At 40.3% G+C, this 16,933-nt stretch overlaps 1 protein-coding gene across 4 annotated transcripts in view; it reads right to left on the reverse strand.

Moving 5' to 3' along the window:
- LOC119949368 overlaps positions 1-16,933 on the reverse strand; it is a 40,036-nt gene that overhangs the window by 22,619 nt on the left and 484 nt on the right. For 2 of the 4 annotated variants that reach the window (XM_038771092.1, XM_038771091.1), the window contains exons 2-5: positions 15,798-15,957; positions 13,803-13,871; positions 4,873-4,897; positions 2,987-3,025 (exon numbers count right to left, since the gene is read on the reverse strand). In XM_038771092.1, coding sequence (XP_038627020.1) covers positions 2,987-3,025; positions 4,873-4,897; positions 13,803-13,871; positions 15,798-15,938 — 274 coding nt within the window. In that variant the 5' untranslated portion in view covers positions 15,939-15,957. Of the gene's footprint in view, positions 1-2,986; positions 3,026-4,872; positions 4,898-13,802; positions 13,872-15,797; positions 15,958-16,111; positions 16,399-16,933 lie in introns of those variants that run through there. The other 2 variants (XM_038771093.1, XM_038771094.1) reach the window with 2 other exon arrangements.

Raw genomic sequence — 16,933 nt, forward strand, 5'->3', positions numbered from 1 at the left:
TATAATTTTACACAGAAAATATTGCATGCATCTGTTGCTTGCCCTCTTTGTGAGTGCCTGTGTTTTGCCAACTTGTACTTCCCAAGCGCTCAGTACAGTGCTCTGCACACAGTAAGCGCTCAATAAATACAATTGATTGATTGATTGATTGTCCTATGCAGTTGTGATCACCTGACAGTTTGATTTACTCAACTCTCCCTTAAAATGACTATTTTTGAATTAAACTACTTTTAGGATCAGCAAGCACTTGTAAAAGTACAACTTGGAGAAAAATCAAGCCTCATTAATCTGCTGGAAGTCTTTGCAAGAGTCAACAGGGAGGAACTACTGGACATACTGTAATTTCCAAAGGCTTTTGTCAAGTTTTGCAAAAATCCACGTAATCGTAGGATTGAAGAAGATGGTTCATCAGACAGAAAACCGACTAAAAGATAGGCAAGAGAGGGTGGGGAGTAGCGGCCACTTTCCAGGATGGAGAAGAGTAAACAGTAACTATCCAGAGGTAACTGCTAAGTCCAGTTTCATTTAAATCTTCATAAATTATCTGAAAGTGGGACTCTGCAACGCAATCTAATTTTGCGGATGACACTAGCCTCTTCCAAGAGATGAAATGCCACAACGAAGAGGATAAATTCCAGGAAGACTACCTAAGGTTGACAGAGTAGGTTGAAGACTGCTGGATGAGCAAGTGCAAGCAAGGTAATGCACCAAGGGAACAATAGTCCAAATCATAACTCTGATGATGGGCTCAGAAGTTAGCAGTCATGACTCAGGAGAGAGCCGTTGGAATGATTAGTAAGTGTGCCCTTTTAAATTGGCGCAACATGCGGCAGCAGCCAAAAGAGCCAACTGAATGCTGGGCACTATGGAGAAGTGAAAACAAAATGACAGACATATGCCGCCACATAAAACCACGGTGTGCCTGCATCATTGTTTGCAGTTCTGGATGCCAGATCGTAGAGAGGAAATCACAGAGCTGGAGAAGGGATAGAGAAGGGCAACCAAGATGATCAAGGTGGCTTCCTTACAAGGGCAGATGTAAAATCAGGCCTTTTGCACCTGGATAAGACACAGGCAGTTTGCAAAATGGTGATGGGTGGGAGGATGAACAAAATCCACATCACCAGGAAGAAAGTACCCTCATTGAAACCTGAGGGTGGCAGATGTGAAACCAGAGAAAACACTTCTTTACCCAGGTGGCTGTAAGCATAAAGATTCGCTAACATGGGAAGTTCTACGGGTAGAAAATATCTGTAGGTTCAAGAGGAGTTTGGAAAAATTTATGATAAAGCAGTTTACAATGGGTTATCAAAAGGAGAGTTAATGCGTGGACACATTTCAAGGAGGGCAACCATCCATGGTTCCTCCAAGTAAACTTTAGCCACAGAAGATGGAATAGTAGGCAGACTGCTGGTCTGCTAAGTGTCAACCTATTATTCTTGCTGTTGCTGGAGGTGAAGAAAGATTTTGAGGAGGGGGGTTCCTCCCTCGATTGCATTTTTGTGCAGAAAGAAAGGACTGTCTCACGAGTTGCAGGAATTTCAAAGTCCCAGGGATAACCTAAAGCAAAGGGGAATGAAAGCTGTTTCCAGGAGAGATGAGACAAAGGAGGAGTGGGGGGAGGGAGAGAAAGAAAGGAAAAAAAAAAAGCTCACAGTGGAGGTGATCCACCCAGACTTCAAAAGACTAAAAAGATCACTGATGGTTCTTTAAATATTTTAAAGGCAACTGTTCACTTTCTGACATTAAAAATGACATATACAACTATGAAAAAAGCCAAAACATTTGGAGCAACTTGGTCCTGTAAAAAGAAAGTCTTTTTCGGCACCCAATTCTGGATTTACTGGTTCATGTGTATTTCTGCCCTGCTTTTCATTCATTTTCTCTTGTGCTTTTAAGTCCCCCAATTTCAACACTTTCTTACCTTTTTACTTTTGCTTTCAAATCTGCCCCACCTCTGCAATATGAATTCTCCTCTGGTCATTTCAGTTTTCTCTCTTCACCCAAACTGTCCCCACTCTTCGAGTAGCATTCACAGTCTCAAGCTATTTTTTACCCTTTATTCCCACCCGCCCAAAAACCCCCCAAAATAGAAGTTTCCCATTCCTTAAAGCTTTACATTTATCACAGCCACTAACACATTTCCACTTGACCTCTTAGTGCTGTACTTATATGGACCATTTAGTTCACATTCTGAAGCAGATATGCACTGCATACTCTAACAGCAATAGCCCATACAATGTCTGAATTTTTCATGACACTCTGAGGATTTAAGTGTTTTTGCACATTATTTCATGATATCTTCATAATATCCCAATGAGGTAAGTAGGAGCAGATAGTATTAACTTCACTTTACATCTGGAGAATCAAAGACAAAGAAGAGTTAAGTGACTTACCACAGGTTTTATAGCTTAGTGGCTTCCTTACTTCCGGTCCAGTCCTCCATCCTATAGACTATGCTGCCATGTGCAGATTTCACAGACTAAAAGAGGCACTATTTCGGGTGGAGAAGGGAAGGGGCAGGGGGAAGTGGGGGAAGTGACCCCAAAATTTCCCTCTGCTTTATGGAGTGATTAGCTTTGTTGTGCCCCAGGGGCAGCAGTGAAGCAATTTAGGGCAATGCCATGGAAAATGGGGTTGCCTATGGTTGAAAGCCTCAACCCTTGGAAGTCACCTTGGGTCATTCTGCTTTGAATGCAGGCTCCAACTACACAGCGTTGCACTATAAAACACTGTAACATGCACCAGGGGTTTGAAATTTAAAATGTAGGAAAAAATACTTTTATTTTTCCATCTCAAAAATCTTGGTGCATCTTAGAGTCTGGAGCCTCAAGCAATACTACAATGAGAGCAAAGTTGCTCTCATTTGCACATAAACATGGGGCCCATAAACCTGTGACATTTTATTCTTTTATAAAATAACTAAAAAAGTAAGGTACATAAGAAAAACTTAAGTCTGAACATTTATGTTTAGGATTTTTCTTACCTGGCCTTGGACCTCCAAATGAGCGTGAAGTTGCAGGTCCTAAGGAGAGATTATCTCAGAAGTTATTAATTGTATTCCCTCAGGCACTTAATGATACAAAAGCATTTTGGCAGAAATTTTGTAAGTAGGAATCTATATTAAACCCTAAATTCGTTTTATGCCTACCTTAATTACACAGAGCACATTTAGCCACATTTTATATTCTTCAATCTTTTTCCTACTATAACTTTGTGGGTAATGTGGCCAAATAAAATGAAAATAAGCTCCACACCATCTCCCTTGTCTTCTAATATTCCATGTAGCCTAAACACAATGACTATGGCATAAAACATGGAAATAGCTTCAAAAATAGCAAGAAAACAGATTCCTATAATTTTAAAGACTGATTTAATCAATTTTGTCATGAAGAACTTTTATATGAACTATGAGGAGTTATTTTCCTATTCACTCGAGTCGAATACCAAAAAAAGGCCAAAATATAAACTCCACAAAAGTGCCAGTTTCTATCCAACATGTGTCAAAAAGCAAAATCTACTTCTATCCACACTAATGGAGAGAATGGAACCCCAAAGTGAGTTTTTCCTTACTCATTTTAAAATTCAAAACCTGTAAAGCAAGTATCTTTGCTCAAGGTACCAATCCAGAAAGAGTATCACTTAGATCAAGCAGGCTAATCTTATACCAGATGGTGAAGTTCCCCTTATGAAGGCAGGTGTAAATGGATACCCCTCTAGAGATTCTACCTATTCCCAAAGGAGACAAAGAATAATGCCCCAAAAGAAATGCAGTGAATTTGATACTGAGAATCTCCTTAGCTGCCTTTTGGAAGATAACTTTTGCCATACAGTCGATTAAATGAAAAAGGCTGGAGTGGTACAATATCGTGCTGGACCAAGCTGACATTTTTGATGCCACAAATGTCCACCTACTACCAATTACTATGACAATCTCCAGGTTTAAAATAGCATTTGCTGTCAAAACTATTTCTAGGTTGCTTTCCTCTTGTTTTTTTTTACAACAGCCCAAATTAAAGTTCACTGCATTTCTTAGGGATACTCTGTACAACTAGGTGACCCTCAAAGAAAAGTAGCACCAAACATTAGCTATCAGCTAGAACACGCACTGTAACACATGATAGAAAACACTATTAAACACTACTGTAATTCCAATTTTTTCATGTGCAGTGAATTATTCACACTGAATGGTTTCTGGCCTACCACCTGGTTTAACAACTTGCAACCAAACCTTTAAAAGTTTACTCTTCCCTTCTAGCAGCACAAACCAGAAATCATGGTAAGAGCAGCATCCTTTCCCAAAAAGCTTAAAAAACATTTCTAAATCAAGACCGATTCAAAAACACAGCAAAAAGCAAGTCAACCAACCTCACACCCTGCCCCTCAAAATAATGGAGAAGAGCTGTACAGAGCCTCCCAAAAGCCAAGAGAAACAAATTAACTACAGTTAACTTGACAAATGAAACTTCTGCCTCCATTCAGAAAGCCAGGCCTATTCTTCCCTAGCAACTCCGAGTCAGTATGGTCCGGGCAACATCAAGATGCCACGCTTCCCTTCAGAATGATGCTTTAGTATGTCCACGGCTTCTTTTCTAGAACCATCTCCGAGGTTCCTAGTCAGTCCGATGACTGGATCACTGTGAAGTGTTTAATTTCTCTAAGAGGTTCCCCCCGGCCCCCAGCTCCATTAGGTCACAGAGCAAATAGTGGTGGAGCCCAGTCACCTGGCATGTTCCATTTGACACTAAAAATTAAACTGAAAGCAAAATAAAAGTTAGAGGTAGAAAACCATTGAAACTTCTGAAAGTTTAATCTTAAAGACAAAAATATAATGATACCCATTAATGGAAATAATAAAGCAGTCATACTTACCAAAGTAACTCAGGGCTCGCTCTTTCTTTAAATATGAAGGCGAAAGTCATCCCAAAATAAAATAAGAAAAGACCCCATTAATGCACAATCCCATCAAGTTAAAAATGTACTTTGAACACAGCTTTTGCAGATGTTGCATAATAAAGGCCAACTTTTCAATTTACAAATGAAAAAAGTGGAGCCTTTAAATCTTCTGCAAAACCTGGGAGTTGATAAAGGAGTGTGGATACAATGAATGCCACCTTGCTATATTTCAGACAACCCAGGTATTAAATGAAATAGCAGGGGTCTGGTTTTGAATAACTCAATATAATAGTTCTTGGGGAATGCCAAACACACAAAAAAATCTTGATTTCTGCATATCCACAACCCATTGCTCTCTAAGAGCTGGAGTTACAGAATTTTTTTAAAAAAAATCAAATCAACCTTTTGAGCTGATTAGGCATAAATTCCTTAGTAAACTACTTTTAAATGAAATCTATCAGTATCTTGAAGAACAGATAGTCTGAAAGACTGATCATTTCAATCAAATCCTTGATAGATACTGGAGAGAGGAATAAGTTGGAAAAGATGGGCATCTTCTAGTCATGAAGATAAAAGAGCTGAGCAACCAAAGGCTAATATAGTCAAGTAGTTGCATTTAACATTGGGGAATTTTCCCTAAAATGTGTCAAAATCCCCCTGATAATAAAAGAGCTGTTTAATATAAAGTCAAAAGTTGGACTATCAGGTCCAGGACACTGTTTCTGCAAAGCTTTAGAAGTAGGCAGACACCCACAAGACAACTATCCTTCAAGGCATTCACGCTGAATATGCAGCCTTAACAAGAAATCAGTTTAACATCTGGAAGCATAAAGTTGTTAGACAAAGTCCAATACAATCTGGCACGCCAGGAATGGGAGAAGAAAAGGATGACAACTTTAAAAACTCTTTGAAAAATTATTGAGACTGGGTGCACACAATGACCTCAGTCTACATTTCCCAGTTTTGTCCTCAAACTGTTGAGAATTGTATAATGCAAGCCAGATGACTGAAAATGTTTATTTTGTTTTCTTGAAACACGTTGGGATTTTACCAGAAAGACGTTAAATTGAATACACTTTTAAAGTCAAACCTAGGAACTCCTTCAATGGACTCGATATGCCCAAGAATCCATTAAATTAACTGTTTGCTTCTAGATCTACATTTCACTTCAGAAGCTATTCTGTTCTTATTCTAGGGGAATAAGGAAAGAGGAACCAATATATTTTACAGTACTCTTCATTGCTCTGAAGACTTTGGTCAAGTCCCCTCTGTTCTTTCCAAGAATGGAAGAAAAAGAAAAAAAATCTCTGGTTTTAAGAATTCATAAATGCCATTTACATTGACAATTTTTAGCCAGCCTCTCCAGAGCAGTCTAGATGAAAATTGTGTTCTGACACACATTTGATTCCGTTACTCTTAACAAAGAATGTGTAAAACACTTCAATTTCCATTTCAACATCCACAAAGACGCTTGCACCTACCGGTAAAATTCTCATAATTTTAAGCATTAAAGGCATTACAATATTTCTTAATGATCTTTACCTCATATACATTCAGTTCTTCCATAATGCAAGTTGTCACTACTTGTTTTAGCTAAAACAGGAGTTTTCCTTATCAGTTAATCAATACCACAACCCGAGTTACAGGAGAACTGAGTGCATATCACCACTCAATTTCATCTATCACTGGACTACACAAACAGGGAGGTCTGAAGTGTGTGATAAGTCATCAGGAAAAATTCTGAGCAATTTGCAACTCCATCTTTGAGACACTGCTCTCAACCTTTCTATCCTGAGCTGTAATTCAAGCCTAATCTAAAAATTTCCCTTCTATCTTACAATCCTTGTCAGCAATATATTTGTGTGCGGGTGTGGGGGGGGGGCAAAAAAGGGGAAAGTGAACCAGATGTGAAAAGAAGGAATCACATTAGAAATTGATCCCACTAGTGATCTGTCCAATTTTGGAGAATTTATTATTTATTGAAGACTATGGCATAAACATTGACAAATAGTTTAAGCAGTGACACAGCAAAAAAAAAAAAACCCACAAAAGCATAAATAAGGATGTTGACTAATTTTTGAACCCTATGCTTAATTCTAAAATCTAAGCCTAATTTTTTAAGGGATTGATGTCAATCCAAAGAACATCGTTGAGGAAATGTCCATATTGATGCTTTAACTTTAGAGGTTTGATTTTCAATCATTTGCCACTTTACTAATTGGAGCCTGGCAGAGACCAAATTCTTGTCAACTCTTCACCTTTTTACTTCTCTGAGAATCTAGATGTTTCATTCTTGTTTAATGATTTGTTTTGATTCCGAATTCTGAAGAATGCTGGATAATGTCCTCCCTTAAAATATTTTCCTGGACTCTTCTCGTTCCATGTTCCTGTCTAATGGTCTCTTGTAAACATTCTGAAGGTGATGAAAGTAACCAACTGCTGAGGCTGGAAGTCAAAAGATGACCAAGAGCAGGATGGCTGCTAATAGGGAAAACTTGGCCGCCCCAAGAGAAATGGAGCCACACATTCTCCCTATAAATGAGATGCAGGTGGCTCCTCCAGAGGACTCTGGTGGTTCAGATTGTCTTATCTTTCTTTCGCCAAGAACGTCCCCACCAAACAGCATGGTCTTTCCAACCACGACCGTGCAAAGAAACTCTTGGTTCCCAGGCTCAACAGCAGCCTTGGGAAGAATGCAGCTGTAGTTTAAACACTTTACTTAAAAAAAAGGCATATCATGATCTCTCCTTTTTGTTTCATTCAGAGAGTCTATGCCCCTTTCAAGTTTTATTCCGTTGATAATTTCAGCCAAAGTGGGCTAAAAACATGAGCCACCCAACAATGTATCAAATGATACAAGGGCAGATGACCAAGTCAGAGTGTAGTCAGGACACCATGGCCTAACTGTACTCTTAAAACTGAGATCTTTGCACAAGTCATCAGTGCCTTCATTTTATGTATCTTCCAAAAGATCACACTCCAGCACCAACAACTCCAGGACTACTTCCAGACTGATGGAAAACGAAGAATACCAACAGTCCGTTTGCATTTTCCAGGGATAATTTCCATCCGACAAAGTGTGGTTTGGCTGGTCCCCATCTTGAGCACTGCACAACCTGACAGGGTCTGGTGACAGGTGGCAGTGGTGTTTTCATTCTTGCCCTTGGGTTGACAAAGTTACTTCCAGTGAGCAATAAATCCTTCAGTCTATGACTTTCAGGAATTATGTCCCACTGTATCGCTCTCTCAACCCTTGGGAGATTAAGTCTTCTGTTTAGCTTCAGAGAAGAATACAGAAAATCATTTCACTACACTCAAGTACCGAGAAGAGAAGGGTTCAAAGTAAACTGAAAATCTTTCAACCTTGTGAAAACCAGGACTTCTACTGAACTTTCCAAGAGAACTGAAGAAAGGAAATAAACTGCTGAAATTATTTATTTGGATGAAAACCCAACATGGTTAGACAATTCACAGTGCCTGCTCTGCCATATTCAAATTCAATCTTATCTAATCAATACTAAGACAAAGATGCTTGCAAGATACCATTTGCATAAGGTATATTTCATACAAAATTTTCAGAATAGTTTTCATGTAACAACCAACACTAACTTTTCTTTTTCCATCTGACAATTCAGAACCAACATGTTGCACTTAGGCCCCCCCCAACAACTGAGTCAACAAACAACAACAATCCTTAGGGCTTTTTTGTGAATCTCTGGAACCAGGATAGAACCGGGATCCTTGGATTAGAATGTCATCTCTCTTGGCAACGTAAGGAATAATAATATTTGTACAAACTATGAACCACAGACTGTCTTCACTTTTATATCTGTGTTGTGGAAAAGGATTAGAGTAGATAACTCCATAAAATATTTTGGGAGTTTGTGCAACAGCCTATACAATTCATTAAAATCATGTGAGAATTCCCCTTGTTGTTAACACTTCAAGTACAAGCACATGTACAAGTACAATGTGGGAATGACTCAGAGAGCCTTGCAGTTGGGTTTGTTCAGTTTGGATACTACAAATTTAGTTTAATATCAAGAGGGGATCTGCCACTCCTGTTTATGCACTCTTTAAAAAGAATTGGCAGTTTTGACTTTCATGAAGCAAACAGCTGGAATACAAAGTTTCAGTCTCCTAATTTAGAATATACAAGACAAGACCCTCTGACAAAGATTATTAACAACTGACAAAGGTTGGACTTGGTACCTTTCAAGTAAATTGTGTTAAGTACAGAATTAAAAGAAAACCAAAAGACTCTATACCTTCATGGGAAATTTTAACAACTCCAGAAATGAGATAAAATAGATGCATATTTTGTGGAGGCTATGGGGCGGCAGAATTATTATTATTGCTATTACATCACTATATTTGTTAAGTGCTTACTATGTGACAAGTGCTTGGGTAGACATAAGATGCTCAGGTCAGACAGTTTTTGTCCCACACGGGGCTCACAGTCTAAGTTGGAGGGAGAACAGGTATTCAATCCTCATTTTACATATGAGGGAACTGAGGCACAGAAAAGCTAAGTGATTTACCCATGATCGCACAGTAGGCATGTGGCAGAGCCAGGATTAGAACTCAGGTCTTCTGACTCCTAGGCCAGTGTTATTCCACTAGACCACGCTATTCCTTCGTATAATGCTAGCTGACTCAGCATATAGAATTGACCCATATGATTTTGTGAAATCCAAATACTTTGGCAGCAAGAACACTACCCCATGGCCAACAAAATAAAATGGAAAAATCCCTCAATTCTTCAATCAGGCAAAGGCTCGAACTCAGTCACATCTCCTCTGGACTAAAAAAGTGAGTGGATTATTTTCTTGAAAAAAAATAAACACATAAATAGTGAGCGTCCTCTATACGACAGCTGCCAGTGCTTAGCGAGATGTTGCCCACCCTCAGGCCTCCCAGACGGAAAGAAGTGGGAGGTCATCTCAGCATCAGCACTAACAGTATTGACAATATGTGCTATGTGCAGAGCCCTGTACTAGGCCCACAATGAATACAGACAACTATAAACCAATCTCTACCTTTAAAGATCTTACAATTTAGTTTTCCACAGGTAGAAGGGCCTAATTCCTTGGAGGTCTGGTGGAACTTTCTTTCCAATACGGTGAAAAACTTGCCATTTCACTAAAATGCCAAACTTAAGAAAAATTACTTGTTGAAAAAAGTAGTGGTTTCCAAGACTGAAGAGGAAGGGCTATACATCTTCCAAAAATAATATAGCCTGGCAGCTTTCACCATCATCAGTTAAGTGTTATTTATATACTGGCTCTTAAAAAGTGATAAAGAGATCTATAAAGTCGCAGCCACAATAACAGACTGCTGACAGAGCAGCCTTTTTTTAAAAAAAAAAATGGTATTTGTTAAGCACTGTACTAACTGCTAGGTTGGATACAAGTTAATCACATTGGACCCAGTCCCTGTCCCACATTGGGACTCACAGTTTGAGTAGGAGAGGGGACAAGAATGGAATCCCCATTTTTCAGACAGGGTAGCAGGCATTGAGAAGTGACTTGCCCAAGATCACACAGCAGCTAAGTGGTGGAGCTGGGATTAGAACCCAAGTCCTCTTGCCAGAAGTGGAAGGGAAATCTTATTCAATTCTATCAAGCGCTTAGAACAGTGCTGGGCACACAGTAAGTGCTCAATACAACTGACTGCTGATACTATGAGGCTGAAGGACAATATATTTGCTGACATTTTCTATTCATAAACTTACTGGCAAAGTTGCTCTAAAAATTCTCAATAACTGGAATAGGTGTAAGGATGATCTCTGAACAACAACAACAACAACAAAAATCAATGTTTTCTTTTTGACTCACTTTTTACGGTATTGGTTAAGTGCTTACTATGTACCAGGCACTGGGGTAAAAAAACACTAGATAATCCAGGTGGACACAGTCCCTGTCCCACATAAGGCTCACAGTTTTAACCCCCATTTTGCAGATGAGGTAACAGCCATGGAGAAGTTAAGTAACTTGCCCATGGTCACAGAGCAGACAAGCGGCATTGCCAGGATTAGAACACAGATCCTCTGACTCCCAGGCCCATGCTCTTTCCACTTGGCCATGCTGCTTCTCTGGAATCACTTATCTCTGGTAAGCAGCCTTCTTAAATGTAAAATGGGGGAAAAAGGTCCTTTAAGAGTAGGTGAAAAGATGTCCAAGATAAACATCTGCTACCACTATTTCATTATGCCAACAGAGCAAAGGATAAAATTCCACACGTTAAATTTAACTGCTAAAATGAACCTTGACAACAAGATATTACCAAAATGTAGCCTACAAAAATGACGACAACAACAACAATACAGAATAAGCTAAAGAGAGGAAGGGAAAGGAGGGAGCTGGAGAAGATGGGGAATAGGAAGGGGGAGTGGTAAATGATGAAACGGAGTTTGGGGAAGGTGTAGAAGAGAAGAATACAGATGGGAAGAGACAAGGGAATGAAGGGAGATTCAATAAAGCAGAGGTGGAGGGAGAAATATATTAACAGTTGCCTCACCCCAATTTTTGAAGAAATGAAATTTTTTTCATACCACAATTGTAAGCAGTGGATGGTGGGGAAGGAGGAGTAGAAGGGTTAAAATGAGACAACATACTTGGGGGAAGTTAATTAATTGGGACTGTTATAGCCAGGGTAGGAGCAGAAGGGTATGGGGGTGTTAATTTGGTGAGTGAGCAGCACTTGAGAGAGTGCAATAGAATTAAAAGAGGCAGTTTCAAGTGCCCTCTTCTTCCATCTCCCCTCTTTTCCTCCCTCCTGCTCCCTTTATTGCTAGATAATTTCCCTGTATAATAGCCTTTCCCCTATTTTGGGCTGCAAAAATTATGCCAAAAGTCAGGCAATTATGTGAGTAAAAAGGGTAGTTGGGAGTGAGGAGACCAAAAGGAAGGAGTTAGGATGGGAGACAAGAGAGGAGGGAAGTCAGAGGTAAGCCAGGCTCCACACTTCACTCCTCTAATGCCAACCTTCGCACTGTACTTGGAGCTTGTCTATCTCACCACTGACCTCTTGCCCACTCTGCCTTGGAACACCCTCCTCTCCATGTTTGAGACGATCACTTTCTCCACTTTCAAAACTTTTATTAAAAGCACATCTCCTCCAAGAGGCCTTCCCTAAGCCCTCATTTCCTTTACACCCACTTCCTTCTGCATCACCCTTGCAGTTGGATTGTCACCCTTTACTCACCCCTCCCTCAGCACTCATGTACAGAGCTGCAATCATCTCCCCCTCTGGACTGTAAGCTTGTTGTGGGAAAGGAACAGGTCTATCAACTGTTACACTGTACTGTCCCAAGCTCTTAGTACTAGGCTCGGCACACAGCAAGAGCTCCATAAATACAATTGACTGAAACAAGAAAGATTAGGGAGGGAGAATAGGGAAGACAAAAAGAATGAGGAAGTCCCTTTGTTGGTGGGAGATAAAGATAATATAGGGAAAGAGACAACGAATTTAACACAAAGTCATGTTTACTATTTAGTGCCAAGATAAACTAAAAAAAATGCTTTCACAGAACTATTAGTAAGATATGTTTCAAAAGCAGAATTTCACAAAGATGTTTTATACTAGAAAAAATTCACATTTCTACATTCTTCACAAATGAATTTGCAAACTCTTGTACAATCATGTAATTGCAAGAAAACTTTATCCAAAGGTCTTATATGCAATTCAAACACATTTATACACCGTATTTTACTTATACAAGAAATTCAAAAGGGCTTACAGTTTCATTAAATGAAGGCATACTTTTAACCAGCTTACCGGCAATTTTATGGATTTCATCACACTAAAGAATACAATGAGGTTTTTTACAATAGATCATGGTACTTTTCAGTGCTTTCTGGATTATTTTTTTCATCTCATTTGTTCAAAGCTTCATTCTCCTCTGATCATAAAATCCATGGTTACTCCCACTCTATCCAACCACAATATGGATAGTATACACTTACCCAGATCTCTTTATTAAAAAAAAAAAGCAAAGCAAAGAATGATACAGGCAAAACACTAAATCTGTACCTTTCCATTCTGAAAGAAATTATTGTTTCATCTGATTATAGAAAATGTACATTTTTTCGGTAGGGGTGTGTATGTGTTGCATACAGTTGTTACATACAGTTGACATGCTTTCTTAGGATCTGCTACCAACTCTCATTCCTGCAAAGTTATCTGAGGACATAAAGGTATTCTTGGTTATGGCATCAACTGTCATCCTTCCCCAAAAGAATGCCATACAACGGAATTGGGGGGGGGGGGGGGGGGCCGACTCGCCCATTTTCCTCCCCACATGGCTTGAAGAACTCTTCTTCTCATGGCACCTCATGCTCTGCTCCATTTGGTGCACTCCTGGTCTCCTCCACTCATTCACAAACCTAATCCAAATCCTCAAAAAATAAAACGAAAACCCAGTGCCCGTTGTGGCGAGTGAGTGATATCATTTTGTATGGTATTTGCTTATTGCGACAGTATTCTTCAATCTCTTGAACGCTGCCATAGCTGGAGGCTACCTGTAATTTAAAGTCTTATAAATGCTTAAACTCATAATTCCAGCATGAGGACCAATGCTGAGGTGGTTTATCTGATGCTGTTAGATCTCAGCAACCAATGTAATTCACAGTGAAGGCCACACAAGTTAATTTGTTTTTTTTGGCCAAAAATAAAAGTTAGGGAACTTGAGAAAATGGAATGATTTTCATTGTTCATTCAAGATTAAAAAAAAAAAAATCACAATTAGCATCTCATATTCAATTTTACGGGCCTCTTACCATTCTAGGCTATTTCATTTTCATTGAGATAGTGTGCATATTTTCAGCTTAACAAAAATAATGGTTTTGGAGATTATTGAAGTGAGCATAAGATTTTATAGTACTTCTGAAACTGAATGGAATTACCTTTTTATGCTTCGCACCACGGAAGTGTGACTGAAGACTTATGGAGCTCATACATGGGACATGGCATATCTAAGGGTAAAAGAATAAAACCACAAATAAATGGTCAGTCATATTAGGATAACAGTCTCCAAACTGTGGCCCAGAAAATATTTTCAGTTCCTTTTTCATCCTTCTGGCTGTGTCTTACAGGGTGATTAAGAGTGAATAGAAACATATTACTATAACCTTCAGAGTAACAATAAGAACATTTTCATCTGAAACTGCCTGATAAAAAGACGGCTCAACATATACATACAAATTAAACTGTGGCCCTCACGGCCCTTCAAATACTGTCCTCTTTCGTTCTGGAAAATAAGGGTGGCAAACCCTGTGCAAAATATTACTACCAATCCCAAGGTTTACAGAGGAGTATAGATTTAATCAATGGTAGCCTCTTTTCAATCTATTATTAAAAATAAGTTATTAGGAATACCATTAACATTTTAAAGGATCAATTTTCCCAAACACTTGTAAGAAAAAAACCCTCAAAATATTTTGACTTTAGTTCTGGGATGTTTGATGTTTACCAATCAATGGTATTTATTCAGCGCTTACTGCATGCAGATCACTGTACTAAGCACTTGGGAAAGTACAATATAACCAGGTTGGTAGGCCTGCCCTGCCCTGGACAATGAGCTTACAGTCTAAAGGGGAGACGGACATTAATATAAATAATTGCGGACACACACGTAAGCGCACTGGGGCAAATATCAAGTACTTAAAGGGTACATAGCCAATTAATTTTAGCTCCATCAGATGCAAAAAAGTAAACAAACTCTTTGACTTTTTCACGAGGAGCTGAAGGGGTGCCTCGTAAAGGACAAAATGAGTAGCTTAACTGAAATATTAAAGTAATTTTTCATTTTGACTGCAGGGGCAAAAAAGGGAATGGTGTATAAGGATGGAGAGCCGACTTCTAGAAGAAAAATAATTTGGGGACTTTGTAGTCCTGCACAGAAGCTTTTAGCTCTTTTCAGCCCTATTTTCAAGCTCTCTGGTCTTTAAAGTGACCTAATAATAATGACTTTGCTCAATGCTTACTATGTGCCAAGTACTATACCGAGTGTTAGGGTAGATACAATACAATCGGAGCCCACAAGGGGCTCAAAATCTAGATAGGAGGGAGAATAGGCATTTAAATTCCTCCTTTACAGAGGAAGGGATGGAAGCACAAACAAGTCAAGTGACTTACCCACGCTCACACAGCAGGTAAGTGGCAGAGCCAGAATTAGAACCCAGGTCTCCTGACTCCCAATCCTGGGCTCTTTCCAATAGGCCACGCTGCTTCTCTGAAACAAGCGAGTCCAGCCCAAAAAGCTACAAAGACAATGGCCTTGTCCCTGGTCACCATCCTTTCCCCAGAGTTGGCACCTTTGGCATATAGTTGAGGGGTTGATAAAGTCTGGACTATAAAACCTCTGAAAAAAAACCAGGAAATTCTTTATTCCTTACACTTCTTGAAGAACTTTGTAGGTATTCAACCTCAATAGACTTGAAAGGAAAAAGGAAAAAAGAAAAGGGAGTGGGAAAAAAACCCTGCAAATAGGTAGTCTTAGTTTTCACAGTTATATTAATGAGGCAAAACACCTACAAAATACTAACAAAACAATCCTGGTTTCCTTAGTGCATCTGCTCCTAACACTTCTTAAAAGGAAAACTAATTAGAATCAGTCGGTTAGTACACCAGCAACAAAGTTTAAGAAGAATAATTCCTGAACTAGGTGGGCCTTCCACACAACAGTGAATTCACCAGGCACAGTGTGTACTACGATAAGGCTAATCACATTATTCTTGTTAAAAACTGGGACGTGAGGGCACATTCCAAAGCATATAATGTCTTCCCCCTTAGTCTCAGTGACCAAGGGGAGGAAGGGAGAGAAATGTGGAATTCCAGTTCTCCAGGATTCTGGGGTTTATGTCTTAGGATCTGAAAGTAACACTAAGAAATTCACTCACCTCACAGTAAAATATCTTTTTTTCAGATGGTTTGGCCTCTTCGGTCGTGGTCGCAGTACTGGTAGTAGCAGCAGCAGCAGCATTACTAGTAGAAGCGGAGCTGTGTGCAGCCTCTGTGGCATCTGAAGTGCCTGCACTCATTTTCTATTTGGTCACAGCCCTTTAAAAGCATAAAACTGAGAAATTCAATGCGTGTTCCTCCGTTTAAATACAAAGGATTATCAATGGTATCAGAGCCCGTCCTGCGTGCGGATTCCCGTACTAAGCACTCGGGGATTCTCCCCCGCCCCCGCCCCCCCCCACTTCGGTCTTACAATCTAGAAGGTCTAGACTAGTGCCGAGATGGAAAAAACTGCGAGTTCGGTGATGGCTGAGTGTTTCGCAGGGTGTAGACTCCTTCCTTAAATCCCCTTCCCCTTTCCTCATGGACATTGGTCGGTGGGCGGACCTAGGGCCCCACTGCAGCAGAAGCCTCCTCACACCCCGGGGCCTAAGATCCCTGCGCCCTGTTGTTCCCGCTCCGCGACGCGGCCCACCCCGCCATCCCGCACAAGGGCAGCTTCAGGGGGGCCTTCCTAAGATTAACGCCCCGATGGGGGCCCCCAACCTGGCTCCCGAGACGGTTGAAGGAATTAGGGAAAGGAAAATCGGGAGGGGCGCGGGGGTACAGAGATGGCCGCTCACGGATCTATCCGCGAGCGCGCCTTCCTCCGCTCGCGCTCGCTCTCCGGTGGGGGTGGGGGGGGTGTGGGGGGGCACTACTGCCGCCTCTTGATTGGACAGGAACTCCTGACATGCGCAGAGATTTTTTCCTCGTCAACCAACAGCCATGCTGTTATTGTGGTAGATCGGAAAACAGAAATTCGTGAAAAAAGACACTTTCAAGTCAGAAAATTCAAAGTTAACCTCTCGTTAGGTACACTAGGCCTCCTAAATGTGGTTTTTTTTTTGGCAGGCGGGAACCAAAAATCCACTTCTAAATCATGTCGAGGAGTGGAGGGTTCCTCCAAAGTAGTCATGTCGTACACAGTCTCCCCCGCCCCCCCAAATACAGTCGATAGGTGAGCCGAGGGGCAGCAGAGCAAACAATTCCCTCAATCCATGAGGACAGTGGCCCCGGGATGTCGCCCCCCACC

The sequence above is a fragment of the Tachyglossus aculeatus genome, chromosome X2, assembly GCF_015852505.1.
Source record: "Tachyglossus aculeatus isolate mTacAcu1 chromosome X2, mTacAcu1.pri, whole genome shotgun sequence".
Classification (NCBI taxonomy): Eukaryota; Metazoa; Chordata; class Mammalia; order Monotremata; family Tachyglossidae; genus Tachyglossus; species Tachyglossus aculeatus.